Here is a 21,776-nt window from a genome sequence, read left to right on the forward strand (position 1 = left end):
AAAAAAAGAAGAAAAAGAAAAAGAAGAAAAAAGAAAGAGGAAAAAAAAGAAGAAAACACAGGAGGGGCTGAAAAAAAAGTTTGATTCACAGTACTTACTTTCGGTCAGCTCCACAGATAGTATTTTCCATCTCAAAAAGTAATGATAGTGTCCTTATTGTTACTCTAGGTGAGGGTGACTGGAAATATTGGACTTGGAGGGGGTTGCTGATCAGTGGTATTACCACCTTGTCAAGGGGGGGAAGAAGCACAGCATCAAGAGAACACACCATGGATGTGAGACAGCACATTCTTTGAAGTAACAGAGCTGAGAGTACTGTCACTGGGAAAAAAACACAAAAACCCAGTTACGTGCTCTTCCCATAAGAGCTCTCTAGAGGAATTTGTAATATACTTCAGGAAGCCTTGTGTGTCTAAGTACATTTCATTTTCAGGTGCTCCCATGGTGGTACTGTTTGTATGGTTTTAAGTACTTTGGAATTGAACATAAACATACTAAAAATCACCTAGCACTTGGTTCCACTTTAAAAATATGAGCAGTCTATTCAGGCAGGTGCTTTTCAAACGTACACACTATGAGCAACATCTATGACTTAGAGAGAAAAAAGGTGATTTATTTTTGTTTTTCTAGGCTATAACCTAATTAAAATAGTGCAAATTTCAATATGTCTTACCATTTTAAGTACAGAAATAAATGGTAAATGCTTAAATCATGTAATTAAAAATTGAGATATATCTAAGACATTTTGTTCCCTTAAAAGCTAGATGATCAACACTTTGTGTGATTAAAGCAATCTCTCATAATCACTCTGTCCTATTGCTGAAGCATAAAGGTGGCCATTGACAGCTTAGGATTCCATGGGCATGGCAGGATTTGGATAGAATTTTGCTTTTAAAAACGCTACGAGCCATGGGTCAAAGGCTGTTGTGAGGCATTAATGACTCAGCAATACTGAGGTTCTTATTTGTTTGTTCATTTTAAGTTATGTGTGTGTATGTAAATTTATCCCATATGAATTGTAAGCAGTTTTCAACAAAGTGAAACTAGCAGCTTAAAATTTCAAACTAGAGTTCAAGCAATCTGAGCTACTGTTTTATTAAGTAACTGCCATCATATCAGGGCAGTTCTTCCCCTAGAGGAAGGAATTTCTTGGAATTAAAATAACCAGGCAAAGTAAAACCTACACACTCTTAGGACTGGATATTTAAGTGACACTGATAAAAAGAAGAGATATGACTATTTACTTTCTCCCTTAACAATATTAATATTAGTAAAGTACCTTTGTTTGATTTTAATTTCATATATAACTCAAGGAGACTATTCTTCTTGAATCATAGGTACTGAATTTTATACTCCCTACTATATGTTATAGAAAAATGATATCCTATTAATTCAATAATATCCTGTGACTAATTAACAATGTGTTCAAATCTGGAAATATTTCTTGTTTTGTCATAGTGCTTTCTGAACAAAAGTCCACCATTGTTTGAATATTTTATCCTCAGTTTCCACAATTGGGTCTTAAATTACTCTTGTTTTAAAGCAGGAATTTGATCTAATGCATTAACATTTTGGAAATTCAAAATTCAACATCACTGTGGGACTTGTTTGTGCTTAACAGAAAAATTACCTTTGAAGCCCATAAGTGTAGTTAAAGTTTTCCTGTGGCCTATCCTACTGATGGTCAGGACAAATCTCTTTCACCCGCCAGTCCCACAGCCACTTGGACCCAAGTAAACATACAGAGGCTTATATTATTTACAAACTGTATGGGCAATTGCTTAAGCTTATTACTGACTAGCTCTTACACTTAAATTAACCCATAATTCTTATTTATGTTTAGCCACATGGCTTGGTACCTTTTCCCAGTTCTGCCTTCACATTTTGCTTCTTATGGCAGTCTGGCAGCTTCTCCTGACTCAGCCCTCCTGTTCCCAGAATTCTCATCTCTACTTGTCCCACCTATATTTCCTGCCTGGCTACTGGCCAATCAACATTTTATTTATTAACCAAACAGAGCAACAATTCACAGCATACAGAAAGACATCCCCAGTACATAAGGAAGGTTGAAGACTTTAGATTACCACTAAGTATTTACCAGCCATAGTAAAATGCATTGACTAATGGGTTGGCTAACTTGTTTATACTTATCAATAATTAATTCCCTCTGCCTATGGAAAATTAGAAGAAGGAACCTAAACAGAAATCCATGTACTAATTTTATGTTGGATTCCCTCAGTCTTAAACTTTTTTTTATTTAAATAAGAATTGGAATTCACCTGTAATACTGATAACATGAATTAATGATACAAAATCACAAGAACCACAGAAATCTTCCTTTTATTTTTTGTTCTTATTTACAAAACACACCTATATCAAAACAATAATTGATCTTATCTTTTGACAGATTATTTAATATTTTGAGTCATAAGATTACTGAACCATATTTAACAGAAAATCATTACATTTTAATGCTTTAAACCTCAAAATCTTGACAAAAATGGGCAGATGAAATCAGCTCCTCTCTTTTATTATATAAAATAATAAAAGTCCACCATTGTGTAATTATTGGTTCAACATAATGTCTTAAATTTCTTTTGTATTTCTAAGGTAAATACTTAGAATTTCCTGTGCTAACAATTTCTTTCAGTATAATTTTGGTAGGTAATCATATGATTAAGCCTAATGCATACAATTGAGTTTTGATAATAAATGGTCACTATGATCCTTTTAAGTTACTGGCCACAGAAAAACAATCTAGTTATTAAAATTTTGTATATATGTGTATATGTATTCAATATATTAAAATCATTTAACATGAAAGTGCACAGTCACTTTTTAGGGATGATAATAGTACCATTTTGCTTAGTATATAACAGTAATTTTTAAAAGACCTTTAAGGCAAGTTACATTAATTTCTCATTAACTTATTTCTAAAAATATTGAGATGGCACATTATTTCCCGTCCTTATCTGAGAGAGACAGCATAGAATTGGAGAGTCATGGCAAGCCTCTGCCAAGTGTCACTGCTTGGAAATGAATTGGGTAGATGACAGGCGACTCTGTGGCAGTCCCTTAGCAGCAGTTTCTCTGTTTAAAATGAATGTGGACAATAACTCCAGTGTGTCTACGCTGGCAATTGAGATGAATGAATAATAAACACCCAATAATACTGTTTCGTAGATCCTAACATAAGACAGAGCACTCCTAATCCACCACTGCCAAACGTACAAAAATACTCCAGAAACAGACACTCAAACATAGTGCCCTAGGCTTTCAAAGCATATCCTCAATTCCTAAGTGAATTAGAATACTAAAAACTGGTTTGAATCTACAATTTAGTTCATAAACATGTTTCTTTCCAAATTCTTTAGAAGTAATGAATTCTGATTCTAAGGGAATGTTCATCTATCAAAAGGTTCAGCATTCACAGTGGTGATAAGTAAAATAGAATTACTGATTTAGCTCCTTCCCTTTTCTCTTTCTGTCTCTACAAGCCTTGGTGCCATTGGAAAAAGCCCTTTCAGAGCTGCAATTGCTTTCTGCTGGTCACATGTAATGTGTGAGTTCTTAGTCCTGCAGGCTCAGTTGCAGAGAACCCACTTTAGGGGTCACTTCGAGAGGAAACACTCCTTCAATCCTCTTTTGAGAGAGGGAGAGAAAGCAGACAGGGAAGAAACCAGTCTCCAGAGACAAGGAGTCCGCCTGAGAAATGACCAAAGGCGGAAAAGAAAGCACTCTGAACTTCCCCTGCCACCTGCACTCCAATCACAGAGGAAGAAAGGCTTGAGAGTGCAGTGAATGGAGGTGGGGGGGGGTGCTAGGAGAAAAACCATCAAATATGATTTTATTTCTTCTGTGAGGTGTCCAGTAACAGCTACACCACTGCCCAAGAGGAAGCACCTCCAGCATTCAGTGGTGTATCCATGTCCCCAGGTTTCAGTGCTCAACCAGCAAGCATATAAAGGGAAGGAGCTGCATTCTCTGCATTGTATCTGTCTTCAGATAACAAAATAGCACTCATCTTACCTTTTGATCATCTCAGCTTTACTCTTGTCAAGGATGATTTTCTTAAAGGTTTATAAATTGCATAATTAAATTCTGGCACCTAAATTACTAAAGTTATCAGTGTCATTTATAGAAGAGTTAGCATTTGCAGAGGATTTTCACATAGCACCATATCTCCTTAAAAAGTCTATGTCATAATCATTGAGTGGTAGATGCAAAATTCTTTTACAGGTCATAGCCATTCCCATTTTGTTACTTTAAAGGACACAGAGTTTCACTTAGCATGGGGAGAATATATCCAGTGTTCTATTATCCCTTTAGTAAGAAATCACAAATGTCTACTATAACATACTTGTATAAAATGTATTATTCTGAAAACCACTGATAAATGCAGTCATTGCCATGCTTCATGCACTTTAGAAATTCCAAAGCCATGGATGCTGTCGGATAACTTTATAAGTAGTGGCTTAAAATGCTGTTGCCGACTTCAGCAATGTAGAAAGAACCGCACCATATATTCTGTGGAAGGCAAAGCTATCAGAAGGAAAGTCTGTATGAAAAGGCTGAAAATGAATTATTTCCCTCTTAACACTCCCTGGTGTTTAGACTGCTGCAAAAAGAATGCTTGTTAGCAGTGTGGAAAGCAGTGCCTTTGAATTAAAGGAAGCATTCAACTTGTTTTGTTTTTAAACCCCTGGCATCAATGTGTACAATCAACCTCGTGTCCCCAATTCAAATGAAATTTTCAAACTTTTTCTCCCTTGTGTCTGAATCCTGGGCATCTAAATTTAACTGTACCTCCAGCGGAATTTAGCAGTGTGCAGAGAGACAGTGGCTTTTAGCAAACAGGTGTGTGTATGTTACCTTAACTCCCAATTAGTTGAGTTCTTTATCATGTTTACAAATAGTGAGAGACCTACTTTCATTTTCACTCACTGTTTCATTTTCTGTATACCGAGGGCAAAATGGATAGTCAACTCGTGTGTATGTATCAGAACACAGAAGACAGTAGAGTTGTCAATCTTCCCCAAGTAATCAATAAATAAACCCTAATTCCATTCAATTTGTAGAAGGAGTCCCTGTAGATACAAACATGGTAATGCTTAAATTTGTACAGAAACACATTTGAACTAGATGAGCAAAATCAATGTCAAAAAAGAAGCCTTAAGATGGAGTCACACTGCTGTATTGAAGCTGTACTAATCAGGACACTGCAGCATTATCCCAAGAAGGGAAACAAAGATCAATGGAGCAAAAGACACTGCTCAGAAGCAAGGCTGCACAAATATGGCAAATTGATTTTCGACAAAAATGACGAGTCAATTCAATAGCATCAGTGGAAATGAACCATGATCAACACTTCACAGTTTGTACATACACATGGAGAGAGAGAGAGAGAGAGAGAGAGAGAGAGAGAGAGAGAGAGAGAGAGAGAGAGAGAGAGAGAGAGAGAGAGAATCACAGATCTAAATGTAAAGCATTAAACTATAAAGTCCAGGAAAAAATGAAACAGCAGCAAAAAAAAATCTTTATTGTTTTTAAGCAGAACTTTCAAACACAACCAAAAACCAAGATCCATAGAAGATAGAACTTTGTCAAATTATGATTGTTAGTTTTGCTAGTGACACTTCATGAGATTTAAAGATAGGTCACTGATTTGGGGAATACTTTTAGTACAATAAACTCTCAAAATTAAATGACAAGATAATAAAAAGGATTTGAACAATCCATTCATTATATTGTATTAGTGACTTACATGCATATGAAAAGGCATACACGATAATAGCAATAAGGGGTTTCAACTTTTCAATTTAAGCATTACTACATAGCCCTCTATTAAACAAAATGGTTAACAGTAATTAAATACATTTTACACTCTTTTGGGAACATAAAATATATATAGTTATTCTGGAGAAAATGGCAATTTCTTATGAAGTAGAACATATTTTTTAATTTCTAAAATGTTTATTTCCAGATTTCCCCTCAAAGATTAATATTATAGTCACAAGTATTTGCCTGTGGATATTTATAGAAACTTTTCTCCCAAACTGGAGTCAAGCTAGATATCATTAGGTAAATAAACAGCTAGACGCATGTAAAATGAAATAATTTTTATTTTTATTACACTTATTTATGTGTGTGTGCGTGCGTGCGTGTGTGTGTGTGTGTGTGTGTGTGTGTGTGTGTGTGTGTGTGTGTGTATACATGGCCAAGTTTTTCTTTGTGTGGTGGGAAGGGACAACTTGTCAGAGCTATTTCTCTCCTTTTCCCAATTGTGTCCTAGGAACTCAAGTTTTAGACAGCATTTTTAGCTACTAAGCCAGCGTACTATCCTGAAACACTGTTTTTTTAAACAATAGATGAACTAATGCAATAAATTAGATTCAACTAAAAAAAAAAAAAACTACTTCCCCCAAATTGCAAGCCATTTGATACCATGTGTAAGATGTTACAATTATATATAGTATATAATTATAATGTACATGAGGTCATTAGTTGTCAGGTGTTAAAGTTGAAGAGAAGTGGCCAGTGAACAAGAGAAAACTAGCATGATGCACAACTTGCTTGCTATACTGCTTTTTGCTTGGAGCTACAGATGCTAAAGAATTCATAGAACTATATGTCCCCGCAAAGTTCATATTACAGTATACTCAGTAAAAAGCAAGTGATAATAGCTGAAGCATACCTAGCATGATCATCTGGATCTATTGTCTGCTGAGGCCATTTCTCTCTCCATAGCGAATGATTATACAATTGCACATTATTTGAGAAAAAACATTCTCAGTGCAAAGTAGTTCTGCTTTTGACTTTTAAAAAGATGCTGAGTCAAAATGCTAAAATCTGTGAAGAGAGCCCATCTTCATTTGGACAAAAGACAAGTGTGAGACATGAAGATTGATTTAACATCTGCAAATCAAACAGCTCTAAGATACTCACCTTAAGGCCTAGTAAAGGGGCAGCACCCATCTTAAATGGAAAATAGACAGGACTGAAACTTGGAACACTGGGAGTCATCTTATGAAGGGACACATTCTCCAAGTGAATTATGCCTTGTAAAGTTGTCTCTACTTTTGGAAATAATTTAGTAGCATATGCTTGTAAACATTTAAAAGATATTTAATATAAATGTCTGAGGTATATTGCATATGCAGAATATTGTCAAAATAATTTTGCAACTTTGACAGTGGTATCAGGCTAATGCTGTCTAGAGGGCATGGCTGCATGTTTTCTACAAGAACATTTGTGCAGATTCTTAGCTGAATGATAAGATTTCTTAGTTAAGTGATAAAAAATATATATATTTATAAAAATATAAATCCTATTTATGACATGGCAATGGGGGAAATAATAATAAAATGAAATTGGGATAAAATTATAAACTATTTTTGCATTCTGTAAAATATTTGTAGGATTAGAAAAATAAAAACCCTGGTGTTTGATTGGAATTTGTAATCAATATTTTATAAATGGTGGAATACTAGTCTTGAAAGGTGCCATTGCAAAAAGAAGAGGAGTCACGTGAGCTTTGGGAAGCTGGGTTCTATAGGAAGCTTTTCACCATCATCCACACCACTTAAGTAAATATTACTGGGATGAAATCTGTGATCATTATAATCACACTTTGGTCATTAAATATAAAACAATATTGCCCATGCTTTGTTAGCCAGAATAATCGTATACTAACCACAGTGAGTTAGCCTTTCCTATTAAGAGGATGATTTTGACAGCCCAGGCGGTGCAGACATTTCTGGGGACCTTTTGAGGGGATTTGATTGCCATGGATTGAAACTGTTAGTATTTTCTTGATGTCCTTAGACCTTCCTTTCTTCTTTACCAGATGGAAGGCCTGTGAACCTAAGTGCATTCCTCAGATCAAAGGACAAGGTCATTTCACTAGTGCACATTTAGCTCACGTCATAGGTTGTATAAAAAAAATAAAATCATGCCGGGCGGTGGTGGCGCACGCCTTTAATCCCAGCACTCAGGAGGCAGAGGCAGGCGGATCTTTGTGAGTTTGAGGCCAGCCTGGGCTACCAAGTGAGTTCCAGGAAAGGCGCAAAGCTACACAGAGAAACCCTGTCTCGAAAAACCAAAAAAAAAAAAATCACCTATAAATAACAATACCTGAAATTAGAGAAAGAATTTCATGGCTATAATGTAAATGGAAAATAAAACTCATATTGAGCCCCAAATCAAATAATAAAAACAGTGCTAGAGGTGATATAATTTCTAGTATTTAGTAAGGATCATATAAAAATGTAAAGATTAAAAAATGTAAAGGCATAATGAAGCTAAGTCCCAACTTAAATTTTGGAATCTATCTTCTGCTACTCGCCTTAATGTCAACCCTGAAGGAGAAAAAGAGATATAAGAAGAATCTGTGGGGAAATTATAAAATAGGTTTTTTTTTTCAATTTAAAAAATACACTAGTTGTTATCTTGAAAGATGTCTCAGTAGTTAACTGAATGTTAAGTGAATTATCACTCTTGCAGAGGACCCATATTTGGTTCCCAACTCCTACATAGGGGCTTATAACCATCTGTAACTCCAGTTTCACAGAATTCAGTGCTCTCTTCTGATTTGCAACAAGCCTGTATGTGGCAAAACACTCATACACATAAAATAAAATAAAGTAAATAAAATAAAATAAATAAGGAGGGTTCCTATTGCAGAAGTATGTTCGTCTGTCCACTTAGATCTCAAATACATATTATCACTTTTTTAGTGTTCCACATATATGTGCCAAACAAGTATTTTAAATATGTATTTCTTTAATAAATATCACAGGGTGCTACAAGTACGTTATTTAAAATTGTGGTTTTGAACCATCCATCAACAAATAGGGTGAGTTTTTTGGTGATATTCGTGGATAAAGTCACACAGCACAATTCATTTACTAATTTAGGGAGTTTAGTTTGTCCAGTGGTTTACTGCTCTCTTTTAACTATACACGAATATGGCATATAAATATAATGATATTGCCTGAGAACATTTTATCCATTTCCAATTTGTATGTCCTTTGTTCATCTCACATGCCTTACTGAATTTGGTAGGACATTCCCTTCAGTTATTAACAGGAGATGTGAGAGGGAATATTTTTGCATAGGAGAAAAGCATTCAAGCTCTAGCCATTTTATATGTATGTGTCTATAAAATATATGGTATATTCATATATTATATCCACACTAAGAATACAACATATATTTGATATTTTATTACAATACATTGATAATTGTATACATTTATATTAATTATGACATAATTGTATATTTGCTAATCCATATATTCATAAGATTAGCATTAATTTACTAATATCTTAGATTATCATGATTTCCCAATTAATGTACTTGAGGGATTTGTTTCACACTGACAGAGAATTTTTACAATTGATGTTGGTTGTTTGATGCTTTCAGAATTTCCATTTATTCTATTTTAGTAATATAAAATCTTTTCTCCCTGCATTTATGATCTACTTTATATTCACATCTAATGTGTATGAAAATGACATATTTTCTTTCATAAAGTGTTACTCATTTCAGCCAACATGATTAAGTCTTACTGTATACTTTTTAAGGATTTCCCAGTTACTTGTTTTAATTTAGGATTTGTGCTTCATAATGCAATGAGGATAAGCTTATCTCAGAAGGTGGTATAACTTAGGAACAGCTTATTATTTATTGTTGCTGATACAAATACTTATGTGACCATGGTTTCTTAATACCATGTACTTTGATAAGTACTGGTGGAGAAATGAAGGCAAATCATCAAGAAAGATTTTTATATTCTGCAAAACTTAATCAACTTAAGTGTTTGATGCTTACGAGTATTGATTTGCTTGTTTATCCCAAAAGTAAAGAATTTCCAAATGTTTATTGTCACACACACACAAAAATAACCATACCAAAACGAAAAGAGAAAGCCACATCCAGTTTTATTTTAGTTCAGAAGTGTTTTGTTATGAGAAAATACAGACTAACTCTCCAGAGAGCTAAAGATTTGTAAAGGTCTGAGCTCATGTTTGTTCTCTTAGAAGATTTAAAACTTGAAGAGTCATCCCTGTACAAACCAGAACTCAATTTTTAAAGTACAGTCCTGTACATTAGCTGGAAGAGATTCTCTATCTAAATTTAATGAATGAAGCTGATACTTTTGACTCTCTTTTACTTTTTTTCTTTTATAGGAAAATAGTGTTATTTAATAGTAAGATAATGTTAAATGAATTTTCAGACACCTCTGAGCATAGATAATGAGAATTTTACGGTCTATATTAAACTTGTGTGTTTTGTAGTGAATTAGTTGTATGTTTGTAAAAAGCCAAATGGCTACTCTGCTAATTACACAGAAACTAATACAGTTTCTTGCTTTCCAAGTTACTTTAATTAATAAGTAGACATTACTCCTAAACATTTGACACTTTGTTACTAATAAAATCCTAAGCTCTTATGTTTGCAGTTTTGAAAGCTCTGGGATCATAAGCCATGCATTCTCTCTTTGATGTTCCTTTTACTCCCCCCCCCCTTTGCCTCCTTCTTAGATAGCAGTTTTGTTTTTCTTTTCCTCTTCTCTGTAGTTTCCTTTAGCTTGTCCTTTCTGCTCTTTCGTTTTCTTGTTCTTTCCCTTACCAAATCACTATTTCTCTCCCTTCCTTTCATTCTGCTACCTTCCTCTGAACAATTGTAGGTAGCAGTACTGATGTGTTGTTGTCACACATATTAATGCATGCATTTATGGGCACAATTTACAATCTTTTATTCAAAGGGAGAATGTACTTTACTAACATGCATGAATTTCCAGAACCTGTCCTTAGGATGAGAGGGAAAAGTTTCCTCAGTCTTTATCCTATGTATCACCAAATATAAATCATACTTAAGAAGTTGCACCTAATTAAAACCATTGGAGTTATAACATTCTTTATAATATAGTATACACCAATGTTTTCTAACTAACTTCCAATTTCACTTTACTCTCTTACTTTATTCTTAACATACTGAACTCTGTTATTCTGAAACCGTATGAGATAATTATGTTTGGCTTTTTTTCCTGGCAGTAATAATGAACTGGATACAGATTTTCACCATCTTAATTGACTAATTATATTTTATAAAATTTGTAGTATTCCCAAATTTATAGATACTATTAGAATTAGCCAATACATTTGTAAACATTGTGCCATCTATTTAGTTTAGCCATATTCATTTAGACAAAGTTTTCCTTCAAGTTGTTAATTTGTCATTATGGGAATAAAAAGAAGATGCCTCACTGAGTCCAGATTCAGGTACATTATGATGAAAACTACAGGCCTCCAACAGGTCATTAAATAGAGTTACAGTGAAACATGAATCTACACAGTTCACCTAATTTTTCATGTAGCTTGATAAAGGTCACCATGTCTACAAAATAAGATGATTACAGATTAAGAAATTTGTGAGTGTATTTTTATAATCTCAAAGTTACAGGCAAGCAAATTTGTATAATATTTTCCTCAACCCTTTTAAGTTTTTCTAGTAGCACTTCCCAAAGAAAATAAATTCAATTATTACATAGAAAGCAAAACAAAAACAAAAATAAACAAAAAACTACCCTCCCCTCATTTATAAAGAAAGCACACATCTCACTGCACTAATCCTTACCTTGGCCCTCTGGTTTCATGGATTGCATGCTTCGCATGTCTGATACTTGTGTGCTGGATGGTCTTGTACTAACCCAGAGCTGCTCCAGCACATAATTGTGTGATATGAAGGAATGCAGAAAACAGGAGAAACATTGTCACCGAGTCAGCTGCAAGAAGAAGTATCGTGTGTGAATGTACAGTATAGGGGAATCTATGAAAGATCCAGTCTATTTCTCCCAAAAGACTCTGTTCCAAGATACAAGGAGAATTCAGTTCTTGTTGGCAGACATCCATGTCAGTTTGAAAGCAGTAAAAACGACAAGACAGGCTTTTCAATGTCTTTACTCTTAATACTTAAATAACTTTAAATTTTTTTTATTTCACTCTGTCGTAAAGACCCAGAAAATGATATCCATTTCCAATGGATTGTTTGCATATAGTTTTTGTAGTTGGGATATAGTTAAGAAGGAAATAAAAATGAATTCAACCATTCATAACATGTTTGTATCTGTTTCTAGTAAAATTCTGAGGAAAGGCCATCTATCTTTTAATGGGGTAGATGACTTTACATGATATTACATCAGGAAGGGCATAGAATCCCAGCAGATGATGCAATTATGTATAAAAATGAGAGTTATTAAATAATGCACACTTTTAATATAGAGAAATTAGGTCATTTCCCCACTCCTCCCACAAATATTCAATCTTAATATCTATGTAATGAAACAACATAGATAGTGTTATCCATCCTGGTACTAATGGATAATGCCAGTTATGACAAGTTCATTGTTTACTTTAACAGGTAATTTGTGGACCGGAATCATTTAATTGTTCTCAGAACATAATTACATGTCAGCAATTTCCAATTTAATTAAAATGTACAAATCTGAAGATTAAGGGAATTTTTGAATTATTAATCATTTTTCCACTAGGAAATCTTGTTGCTCTGCAGGAGATTTGTCCAGTGTACAACTATACGTATTTTTTTCCTTCTCGTTCACAGACAGACAATTTTCCCGCAGAGCCCAATTACATGGGCAGCAGGCAGCAGTTTGTTCAAAGGTAAGGCCTATTAAATAACTTTCTCGGCTTCCCCATTTGCATTTGTGACAAAATTGCTTTGCAAGAGACTACACTCCAGGTTTAAACTGGTCGAGACAACACTTTCTCCTCTTTTTTTTTTTATATGTATTTCAGTAGCTCCACGTTTAAGGACCCAGAAAGAGCCAGCCTGAGAGACAGTGGGCACGGGGACAGTGATCAGGCTGACAGTGACCAAGACACTAACAAAGGATCCTGCTGTGACATGTCTGTTAGGGAGGCACTCAAGATGAAAACTACTTCAACTAAAAGTCAACCACTTGAACAAGGTGAGTGATGTCTTCCAGTGCTTACCAAGTGTAAAGCTTAAGTCATCTGCATAAGCTTATCAGGACTAACAATGCTGTTTGCCACAGTGAACTAGACTGTTGATAATATATCAGAGAAAGTGTGAAGCCCAAGGTAATTCTCAACAACAAAGCTTTTACTTATCACAACTACAATGGATAACTGCCCTTGGAGGTTCTTAAAATGGGAACTTGACTCTACACACTAGGTTCTGATTTTATGGATGTTTCCTAACCGGGCCTAATTTGGGTTTGACTAACAAGGAAAATTTGGCATGCACCAGCTTAATATTTAGGAACATTGTGCTATCATTTATATTATTCAAATTGGAAAGCAATTTTAGATGAAAAAACTTGATACAGAATTTATATTTCTTATCCATGTTGGTTTACTTTTAGCTTTGATTATAGTTTCAAAATAGATTTTTTAGGAATGCAATAATAGCTGAGAGATCCGGCTGCTCTGGATTTATATCTATATGTTCTCATAGATATCAAATTAATATAAACTTGTTTAAACTGATATAGATGAAAAAGAAGTATATGATATTGTGTATAGATTACCCTTCTAAAAGATTATATTAGGTACATTTGGTATAACTTCATATTATTTTGATGTTTTAGTTATTTCTGTTACTATGAGACATTTGTTAATGATTCCTTCACAGTCAACTAAGATGCTATCCTATGTAAGATAATGAAGAGATTTTAATTCTGTTTTATATACCATGAAAAGAATTGTCACATAAGTCAAATTTTACAAATAAAGATATAAAGATAAAGATTACATGAACATTAGTCTTCAGGATATCAACAGTATTTATGCTTGAGACATACTATTGTAGACTCCTTCTAGTGAGAGATCATACGTAAACTAAGGGCATGTAGCTTCTAGGTCTATTAGTGGTGATTCTTCCAAGTTAGTTTTTGTCTGCATTGCAGTATTATTTTCGTGATCTTCAAATCATAATGAAACTTCAATATAAGCATGTACTTGCCTACATGTCAAAATGCCTATGCCTACAAATACAAAAGTAAATATATATTCAGTGTAGAAGAATAAATGTTTGTTCACTCCAAAAATTTTATTGGATTTAAGGATACTCTCACATAAATACTTGTTTAAATAATAAGGTTTCAATGAATGGCTATATCTACTTATTTACCATGATAGCATCGTGGGGGTGGTGGTGAAACAACTGTTTTAAAACTTAATCTTAACAGAAGCAAATGGAGTATTTCTTTAGTATGCACCATTCCTTTAGCTTTGAATGACTACTTGAAGAGACTTAAGTGGTCATGGTTGGAGTGTGACTTTATAGTTTATATAAACATTTTAGGCACATTTTACTACTGGATCTTATTATATGAATACACAGCACAAAACTGGCCCATTTGGGTGTGTGATAAATAAGAAGAATAAGAGATAACACGGTGAATATAGTTTATACTGCAATATACAGTAAATAAAGTTTGTATATGTTGTGACATCTTTGCAGGACATTTTTAAATTATAAGCATAATAAAAAACCATTAACCACTGCAAACATTAACTCTGATTCTTTTATATACATTAAATCATTACAGTAGTGTATTTGGTGTATTTTCTCCTGTAAAAAAAAATATCTAGCTAATTATGCCTCAAAATATAAATTATTGTAAAATACTATCTCTTCAAGTTCTATATTAAAAGATAATGTCTTAGCAAAGTGACTATCATTCTTAAAAGAAGGTCCAATTAATCATATATTTGAATTACTATTACTCATGAAATAATTGCTAATAAAAGAATGAGGTTGTCAATAGTAATGTCTCTTGCAAAGTAAATCATTTGCAAACATTGCTGTGAAATACACAGAAAGGTTCTTATAAAATTGAAAAGCAGACTTAGGAGATGTATGATTTATGCAAGAGACCTTCTATTTTTTAAAACAATAAGCTTACCTTTAATATTCCCTAAATTTGTAGATCTATTCATTTCTTTTTTCATTACTTTAGTATCTATTTTAATATGTAAGTAAGGAATGATGAAAGTTTAGAAACTTCATAATAAATGGCCTTAAATGCTGCCTTCAAATAATCAAATGTAACTAGTATAGTTGAGATCTCTTTCCTTTTCTCATCTCTCTCAGTTCAATCTAACTTACCTGTCTGCTTGTCTTTCTTATGTACATGCATGTTTGTTTTTCTTCCCGACTATCTAGATTCAGAGAACAGAATTAAAGTTTATTAGGTTCTTACTACTATGTATAAACAATAGAAAAAATTGTTACATTAACCAATTTAACCTGGAATATCTAAAAAAAAAATCTCCTTTTATCTGACATGAGAAAGTAAAGGTTATTAGAATTTATTAACTTGTTTAAGAAGCCGATGTTTAATAGTAGGAATATATATGAACAAAACGTGCATTTTTTATAAAACTGTCTCTAACTGGGAGGATTTTTTCCTGTAGCCATTTTAATTCATGATGGTTGCTTTGATGAAATATCAGGACACCATTAATGAGTAAGTTAATACCTGAGTGGATGTTGGCTGAGCTAGGGAAGGGAATCCAAGTCCCTGGTATACACTGAATGAGTATGAAACACTCACTTTACTTATCCATTTAATCTTATCCATTTATTTTCATACCATTTACAAATAGATAAGTGTTATTGCTCTCACATTTAATGGATGTATGTACTTTTAATGCATGCCAGTCATAAACAGTGAAGGCAGTACTTGAAGGAAAACAGCATAGGATATCAAGAAATATGCTTTCAGAGCCTACCTTTTAATCTGTATTTCATACAATTTACACGATGAACAGTTTACTCAGAAGAAATTGGAAATGTTGAGTAAGTATATTGCTATTTTCTTGGTCAATATATTTTGCTAATTTGTTTGAAAAGCATCATGCCAGGCAGTGCCACAAATACTTGAGAGAACATGTATAGGAGACAACATTTTTTACTGATGATGACAGCCATGTCCAAATAATGATCTCATGTAGAGTTCAAATATTAAATCTTAGCAATTTCTAAAGAAAACCAGAATAGAAATTAAATAAAATAACTCATTTGCCTATTTGTCTTACAAAATTTATGACAATACTTTATGTGATTTGAGTTAAAAAAAAAAACAATACTTTATTGCATTTTATATTTTTGTGACATTCCCTGTGGATTATTTTCCTGTTTAAAAGATGTCTCTTTACAAAAATAATGTTTTATTTCTTAATTATAATATTTCAAACTCGTAAATGAAAAGCAATTCCAAAAACATTCTTCATACTTTTAATAATAAAAGTGATTTTCTTTTTGAGGTGACTTAGACATCTTGAGATTTTGTTTTGTTAATTTAAATGCTAGGGTTTTTTTCCCTCCATTTTGGTGGAGTTAATTTTTTCATCCATTTGTTCTGCTCCTGATAGTTCTGTATTTTTGCTGCCATCAGCTTAATAATACCAAATACAGAGCACTAGTATGCATTGCCCATTATTTTAGCAGAAAAATACTTGAAAGGATTCAGCAGCTAATTGAAGGTGTGATGTACTGTACCGTAGCTGACAATAGCTTTAAGGATTTTATGTTAATAAAACCTCCAGGAGAAAAAAAGCTATTTTAGTTTCTTTTGCTGTGTTTTAAATTTTTTCTTAAAGAATTTACTTAAGTTCTTTTTATTTTGACTGCATTTTGTATCCTTCTTCTGCATTTGTTAAGTGTATTTTCCATGTGTCCCTTTCAACATTTATCAAATAATAAAGGTACATAAGTGAGTGGGTACATAAACAGATGATAGATAGATAAATAATTAGATAGCTCTACAAAACAAGCAAGTACAAGTTTAATAGTACATCTATCTGGTAAGAGAAGTAATTATTTTTATAATTCTTAATAAACCATTTTTTATGAATAATGGCAAGAAATTGAGAAAAACACACAGTTTTCCTTTTATTGATTAATATTTTAGAATAAAAATGACTTACATTGCTGGGCGGTCGTGGCGTAGGCCTTTAATCCCAGCACTCAGGAGTCAGAGGCAGGTGGATCTCTATGAGTTTGAGGCTGGCCTGGTCTACAGAGCAAGATCCAGGAAAGGCACAAAGCTACACAGAGAAACCCTGTCTCAAAAAACCAAAAAAAGGAAAAAAAATGACAAGATCCAATAAAATACAAACAATACTTTTTTTTATAAATGTGAACCACATATGGTTTTATTATACTAAATCTCTTTCAAGAGTTTTTGAAGCAAATTTAGATTTATGCTTCAGAATACTCGTCACACTTTGACTTCTTTAAAGAAGTATTTTACTGTTGGATTTCTATCCATTAGAAGTCCTATAAATGACTTTAATGTTAAGAATAATGTTTTCATCTCGAATAATTTATAAACATTACCTAAAAGACAGTCATTTTGTTTGATTCCTAAATAGTAAATGGATGTCTTCATAAACACTTGCCAACCACTTGTCTGCGGATATAAGTTTTGAATTTTCCAATGACAAACAGTACTTGTGATCTTTTCATGTTTCATTGATGCCAAGTTAGTAGAAGCTAGCAGAATAGAATTTTGTTTTGCAACTTTATTGGCAGCCTGCATCAGAGGTGGCAAGTTCACATTACAGAATCTAAGGCATTGTTGGGAGGACTTTATTCATCTGTGCCAGGTTTCCAGTAACTCTTCAACGTCCTACATGCTGTTAGGTTGAAATTTGTTCCCATAGCTGATTTTAGAAGTCATTTCTATAGGTTTGTTCTAATATATGGGTATTCTATCCTTTCTCTACTTATAGAGATCTTGTCTTCTTAAATTGCAGTCTATTAAGACGGACTTCACAAGAGTCCTTGATCAAAACCCAATTATTAAAAATTCACAGAAAATTGAGACTAGAAATGTCAAATGCCTTCATTTGCTACAATTAATTCTATTGTCCAAGCTAAATTGTGTCAATAATTGACTTTCCTCTCCCTAAAGAATATTTTAGAAACTTTAGAAACTAAAGTTAGTGGTTTTTGTCTGTTTCAGTTAGTATTTGAATTTTTCTTGTGGGCTCTATAATCAAAGGACATGTAGGCTATCTTAAGTATCTTGTCTTTGTTTTATGATTTTTCAGTTTCATGGAGACTGTTCCCCATCAAATCACTTACCCTATTTCCTGGATATGACTGTATTTCCACTGCATTTTTAATTATGCCTGAGAAGAAGACAATTTAGGAAGCCTTTAAGAACTTGTCTTTTGCCCGTAGAGGACTAGTGAGAGAAGCTATTGTGGAAATAGATGGAATTAAGGTTCTTGTTCACCTGCATGGACATAGAATGCACAGACTTAGGTAGATTATTCAACCAGAGGATTAGGAGTGCAAACGTATTTGACCTACTTTCAAAATTCTCTCTTAAAGAGGAACTTCAGTCAGGCCAACATTTCTGCATTCTCAAGTGTTCTGTGTTCTGGTTTCTGTAGTTCCAACTCATAACAAAATCCTTTCCTTTTCCCAAACCTTCCCATGAGTGCAGAATCAAATCCATTTCCACACAGCAAGAGGAGGGGATGGCCTAGTGTATCCTTAGTAGCGATTTGTCAGTCTGTGATGCCAGTTTTTAAAAATGCTGCTGCAAACTCATTAACAATAAATTTATCTTAGGAAAGAAATTGAAATTATTTTCTTGTAAGAAGAGTAAAAAGGGGCTGTCGAATATTTAATGCTAGGAAAAAGTCATGTACAAAATTTCAAAGACATTTCTGTAGCTGGAGATTTCCTGGTCCTCCTTGGCCCATGGTCAGGACAAATCTCTCACCCACCAGTCCTGCAGCCGCTCAGACCCAACCAAGTAAACACACAGAGACTTATATTACTTATGAACCGTATGGCCATGGCAGGCTTCTTGCTATCTGTTCTTATGTCTTAAATTAATCCATTTCTATTAATCTATAAGTTGCCACGTGGCTCCTGGCTTACCGGTGGTATCTTAACATCTGCTTCTCATCATGTCGGCTGGCAGTGTCTCTCTGTCTCAGCCTTTCTGTTCCCAGAATTCTCTTCTCTGCTTGTCCTGCCTATACTTCTTGCCTGGCTACTGGCCAATCAGCATTTTATTTATACAGAGCAATATCCACAGCACATTTCTTCCTCATAAGTGACATTTTAAAAATTGTATCATTTGCCAAGACTTGCAAGGATTTTCTACTCATCTAAGATTTTTCTGAAACCATTTCTGTCCTCTAGCATGTCAGTATAAGTAGCCTCACACTTCTTAGTTGCCTTCTAAGGATTTTAGCATTCACTTCACCTTCTTTTGTGTAGGAAAAAAAAAACCATTCAGTATACTGTGAATACTATGGTTTGGTTTTGCTTATAGTCTATTACAGTTGTGCTGTAGTTTAGTGAATGGAGTTTCAGTGGCCCCTTTCTTCAGTGAAGATATCTGCTTCTCCTATCTGGCAGCTGATATCACACAGATTTTATTCTCTCATATTTTTTGCTTATTCTAACACTCCTATGAATAGTGCAATAATTTATGCTAGATTCAATGTCATTTTGTGAATCTCTTCCTTTAATACATATAAAAATGACTTTTCTTAAAAAAAAAGTCCGCTCACAAATTTTGATCCACCACTTCTCCAATCCAAAAGAGCAACCTACCATACCTTAGAATGGTTATACTCCTCAAAGAGCCTGGCAAAAGCAAAGATCTAGTTTTTGTGGGTTTTTTTTAAATATTTTTTTTACTAATATTCAGTACATGTTTTTGAAATTAGGAGCATGTCTTTAAACTCCAAACATTCAGATTAATATTTACTTTATCTGTTAATTAAACAGCAATAAAATAATTTTGCTCATTTAATATATCTAAAACTACCCTCTCCCAAATTTTGCATTTTTCACTTTGATAACATAACTCTGGTATAGAGGTTTCCTGATTTTTAATCAAAGTGATATTATCAGTCATTAAGGTTAGAAGAAAGCTGACATGTAATCATGCTTTTTACAAGAAGGCAGATTCTCTAGTAGTGACAGAAGTAGCAGAGAGAGATAAAAGTCTCAATTCTGTAAATTTCCATGCTATAGCTCCTTCTGTTCTACACTATCCCTCTCTAACACACAATTGAAAATTCAGTCCCCAATAGGCACATCAGATCTCTGTAGTACCTTATATTTCTTATGAATCTGAAGATTTAAGCAGTCGTATTTTACAACTTGATTGTGGATCCTAGATCAGATATTGTATGAACCTTTCAAAGGAAAATGAAATATATTGTTCTTGATGTAGTCACAGATAATGCCGTACTATTTAATGCCAAACACTGGGACTGTGAGCATTTCTTGCTGTGCACAATATCTATATTTTTCCCAACTTTTAGTTCCTGATACATTGGAGCACAGAGGAATGATGGATGCAGAGGAATTTTTATGCATTTGTTTGCTCACTCATTCCGTTAATAAAGTATAACTCTGTTAATGGGTACCAACATGTGTTAAAGCCCAGACTAGATCCTCAAAATCTCTCATTGTTGAAGAGAATTCTGTATATAAACTATGATATCAGAGAAATGTGATTTATTTCCATATGAGTCATGTAATTCTGGAAGGAAAATTCAGCCCAGATTAAAGACCCTGAAGATTTCTGAAGCAGGAGACATCTGAGCAGATCCTTCTGTTAACCTGGCATAGTGAAGTTGGAGGAAGGGAGGTGACAGGACCCTCTCAGAAGCACAGATGAAGTGAAGCAATGTGTGAAAAGTTGCTTTTAGGAGCAGGTGGGTAGGGAAGTGTGAGGAGTGGCAGATGTGAGACTGGGGAGGTGGCTGGAAGCCCAGTGACGTGAAACACGATGGAGATGGAGGATCACTGGATCATGAGGAGGGAATGGTTCAAACGTTCATGTTAGAGAGATTTGTTTCCTGGCAATGTCTTGGGAGACAGGAACGTAGCTAGGGTGATAGGGAAAAGACATTTGGGCAGTGAAGGGTAGCAGGAGTGAGCACGGGGAGAGATGAAGATGTTTTGGTGCCTGCAGTAGAGCCGTACTGAACCATTGTTTAAGTTTTGTGACTTAAAAGCTCTGTACTGCAAATATTTCCATATTACTTTTCTCCAAATGATCAATTCTTATTTTAATAGAAATGAGTAAAGAATTAATTAGATGAGAACTTATCACTTAAGGTGTCAACCATGCTGGTGATAAATAGGTAGGTAGACAGACAGATAGATAGATAGATAGATAGATAGATAGATAGATAGATAGATAGATAGATAGATAGATAGATAGATAGAAAGAAAGAATTTCCAGACATTGTAGATAGTATTTCAAAAAGAAGGAAGGTAGTTTAAACTCGGTAAGTTGTTTAAGCTTATGAGTGTGACTTCTGAAACTCAGTAGGCAAGGATTCAGGCTGCTAAAGTGGTGAAGAAAGGGTAAATTTACAGGAAAATACATTGGACGTGCTGGTGTAGAAACATTTGAGACACTGATATGTCAAGCAGCTAAAAAGTTCATTTGGTAATCAGAGAGGTCAAGATATATAAACAGAAAGTCATTTGTGTACCTTATACATAAATCCAGTTAACTTGATGAGAATTTTTGCTGGAAAGGAAACGGACCAGATTAGAATCTACCGAACTCAATATTTTAAAGTTCAGAAGACATAGAATCCAATAATCATTTTCCTAGGTAAAGAAATGATTACATGTGTTCTGGGTGACTCCAACATCAGGAGACATCTACTCAAATTATTTAATTATAGCCTGGAGTTTTCAGAATTTGACAGTTAAATACAATCAGT

The 21,776-nt window shown here is 33.9% G+C and overlaps 1 protein-coding gene across 4 annotated transcripts in view; it reads left to right on the forward strand.

The window, feature by feature from the left end:
• Pcdh17 (protocadherin 17) overlaps nucleotides 1-21,776 on the forward strand; it is a 93,099-nt gene that overhangs the window by 21,194 nt on the left and 50,129 nt on the right. For 2 of the 4 annotated variants that reach the window (XM_006980938.4, XM_015999374.3), the window contains exons 2-3: nucleotides 12,625-12,683; nucleotides 12,819-12,991. In XM_006980938.4, the coding sequence (XP_006981000.1) occupies nucleotides 12,625-12,683; nucleotides 12,819-12,991 (232 nt within the window). The remainder of the gene's footprint in view (nucleotides 1-12,624; nucleotides 12,684-12,818; nucleotides 12,992-21,776) is intronic. The other 2 variants (XM_076545446.1, XM_015999376.3) reach the window with 1 other exon arrangement.

Source organism: Peromyscus maniculatus, chromosome 9 (genome assembly GCF_049852395.1).
Source record: "Peromyscus maniculatus bairdii isolate BWxNUB_F1_BW_parent chromosome 9, HU_Pman_BW_mat_3.1, whole genome shotgun sequence".
Taxonomy (NCBI): domain Eukaryota; kingdom Metazoa; phylum Chordata; class Mammalia; order Rodentia; family Cricetidae; genus Peromyscus; species Peromyscus maniculatus.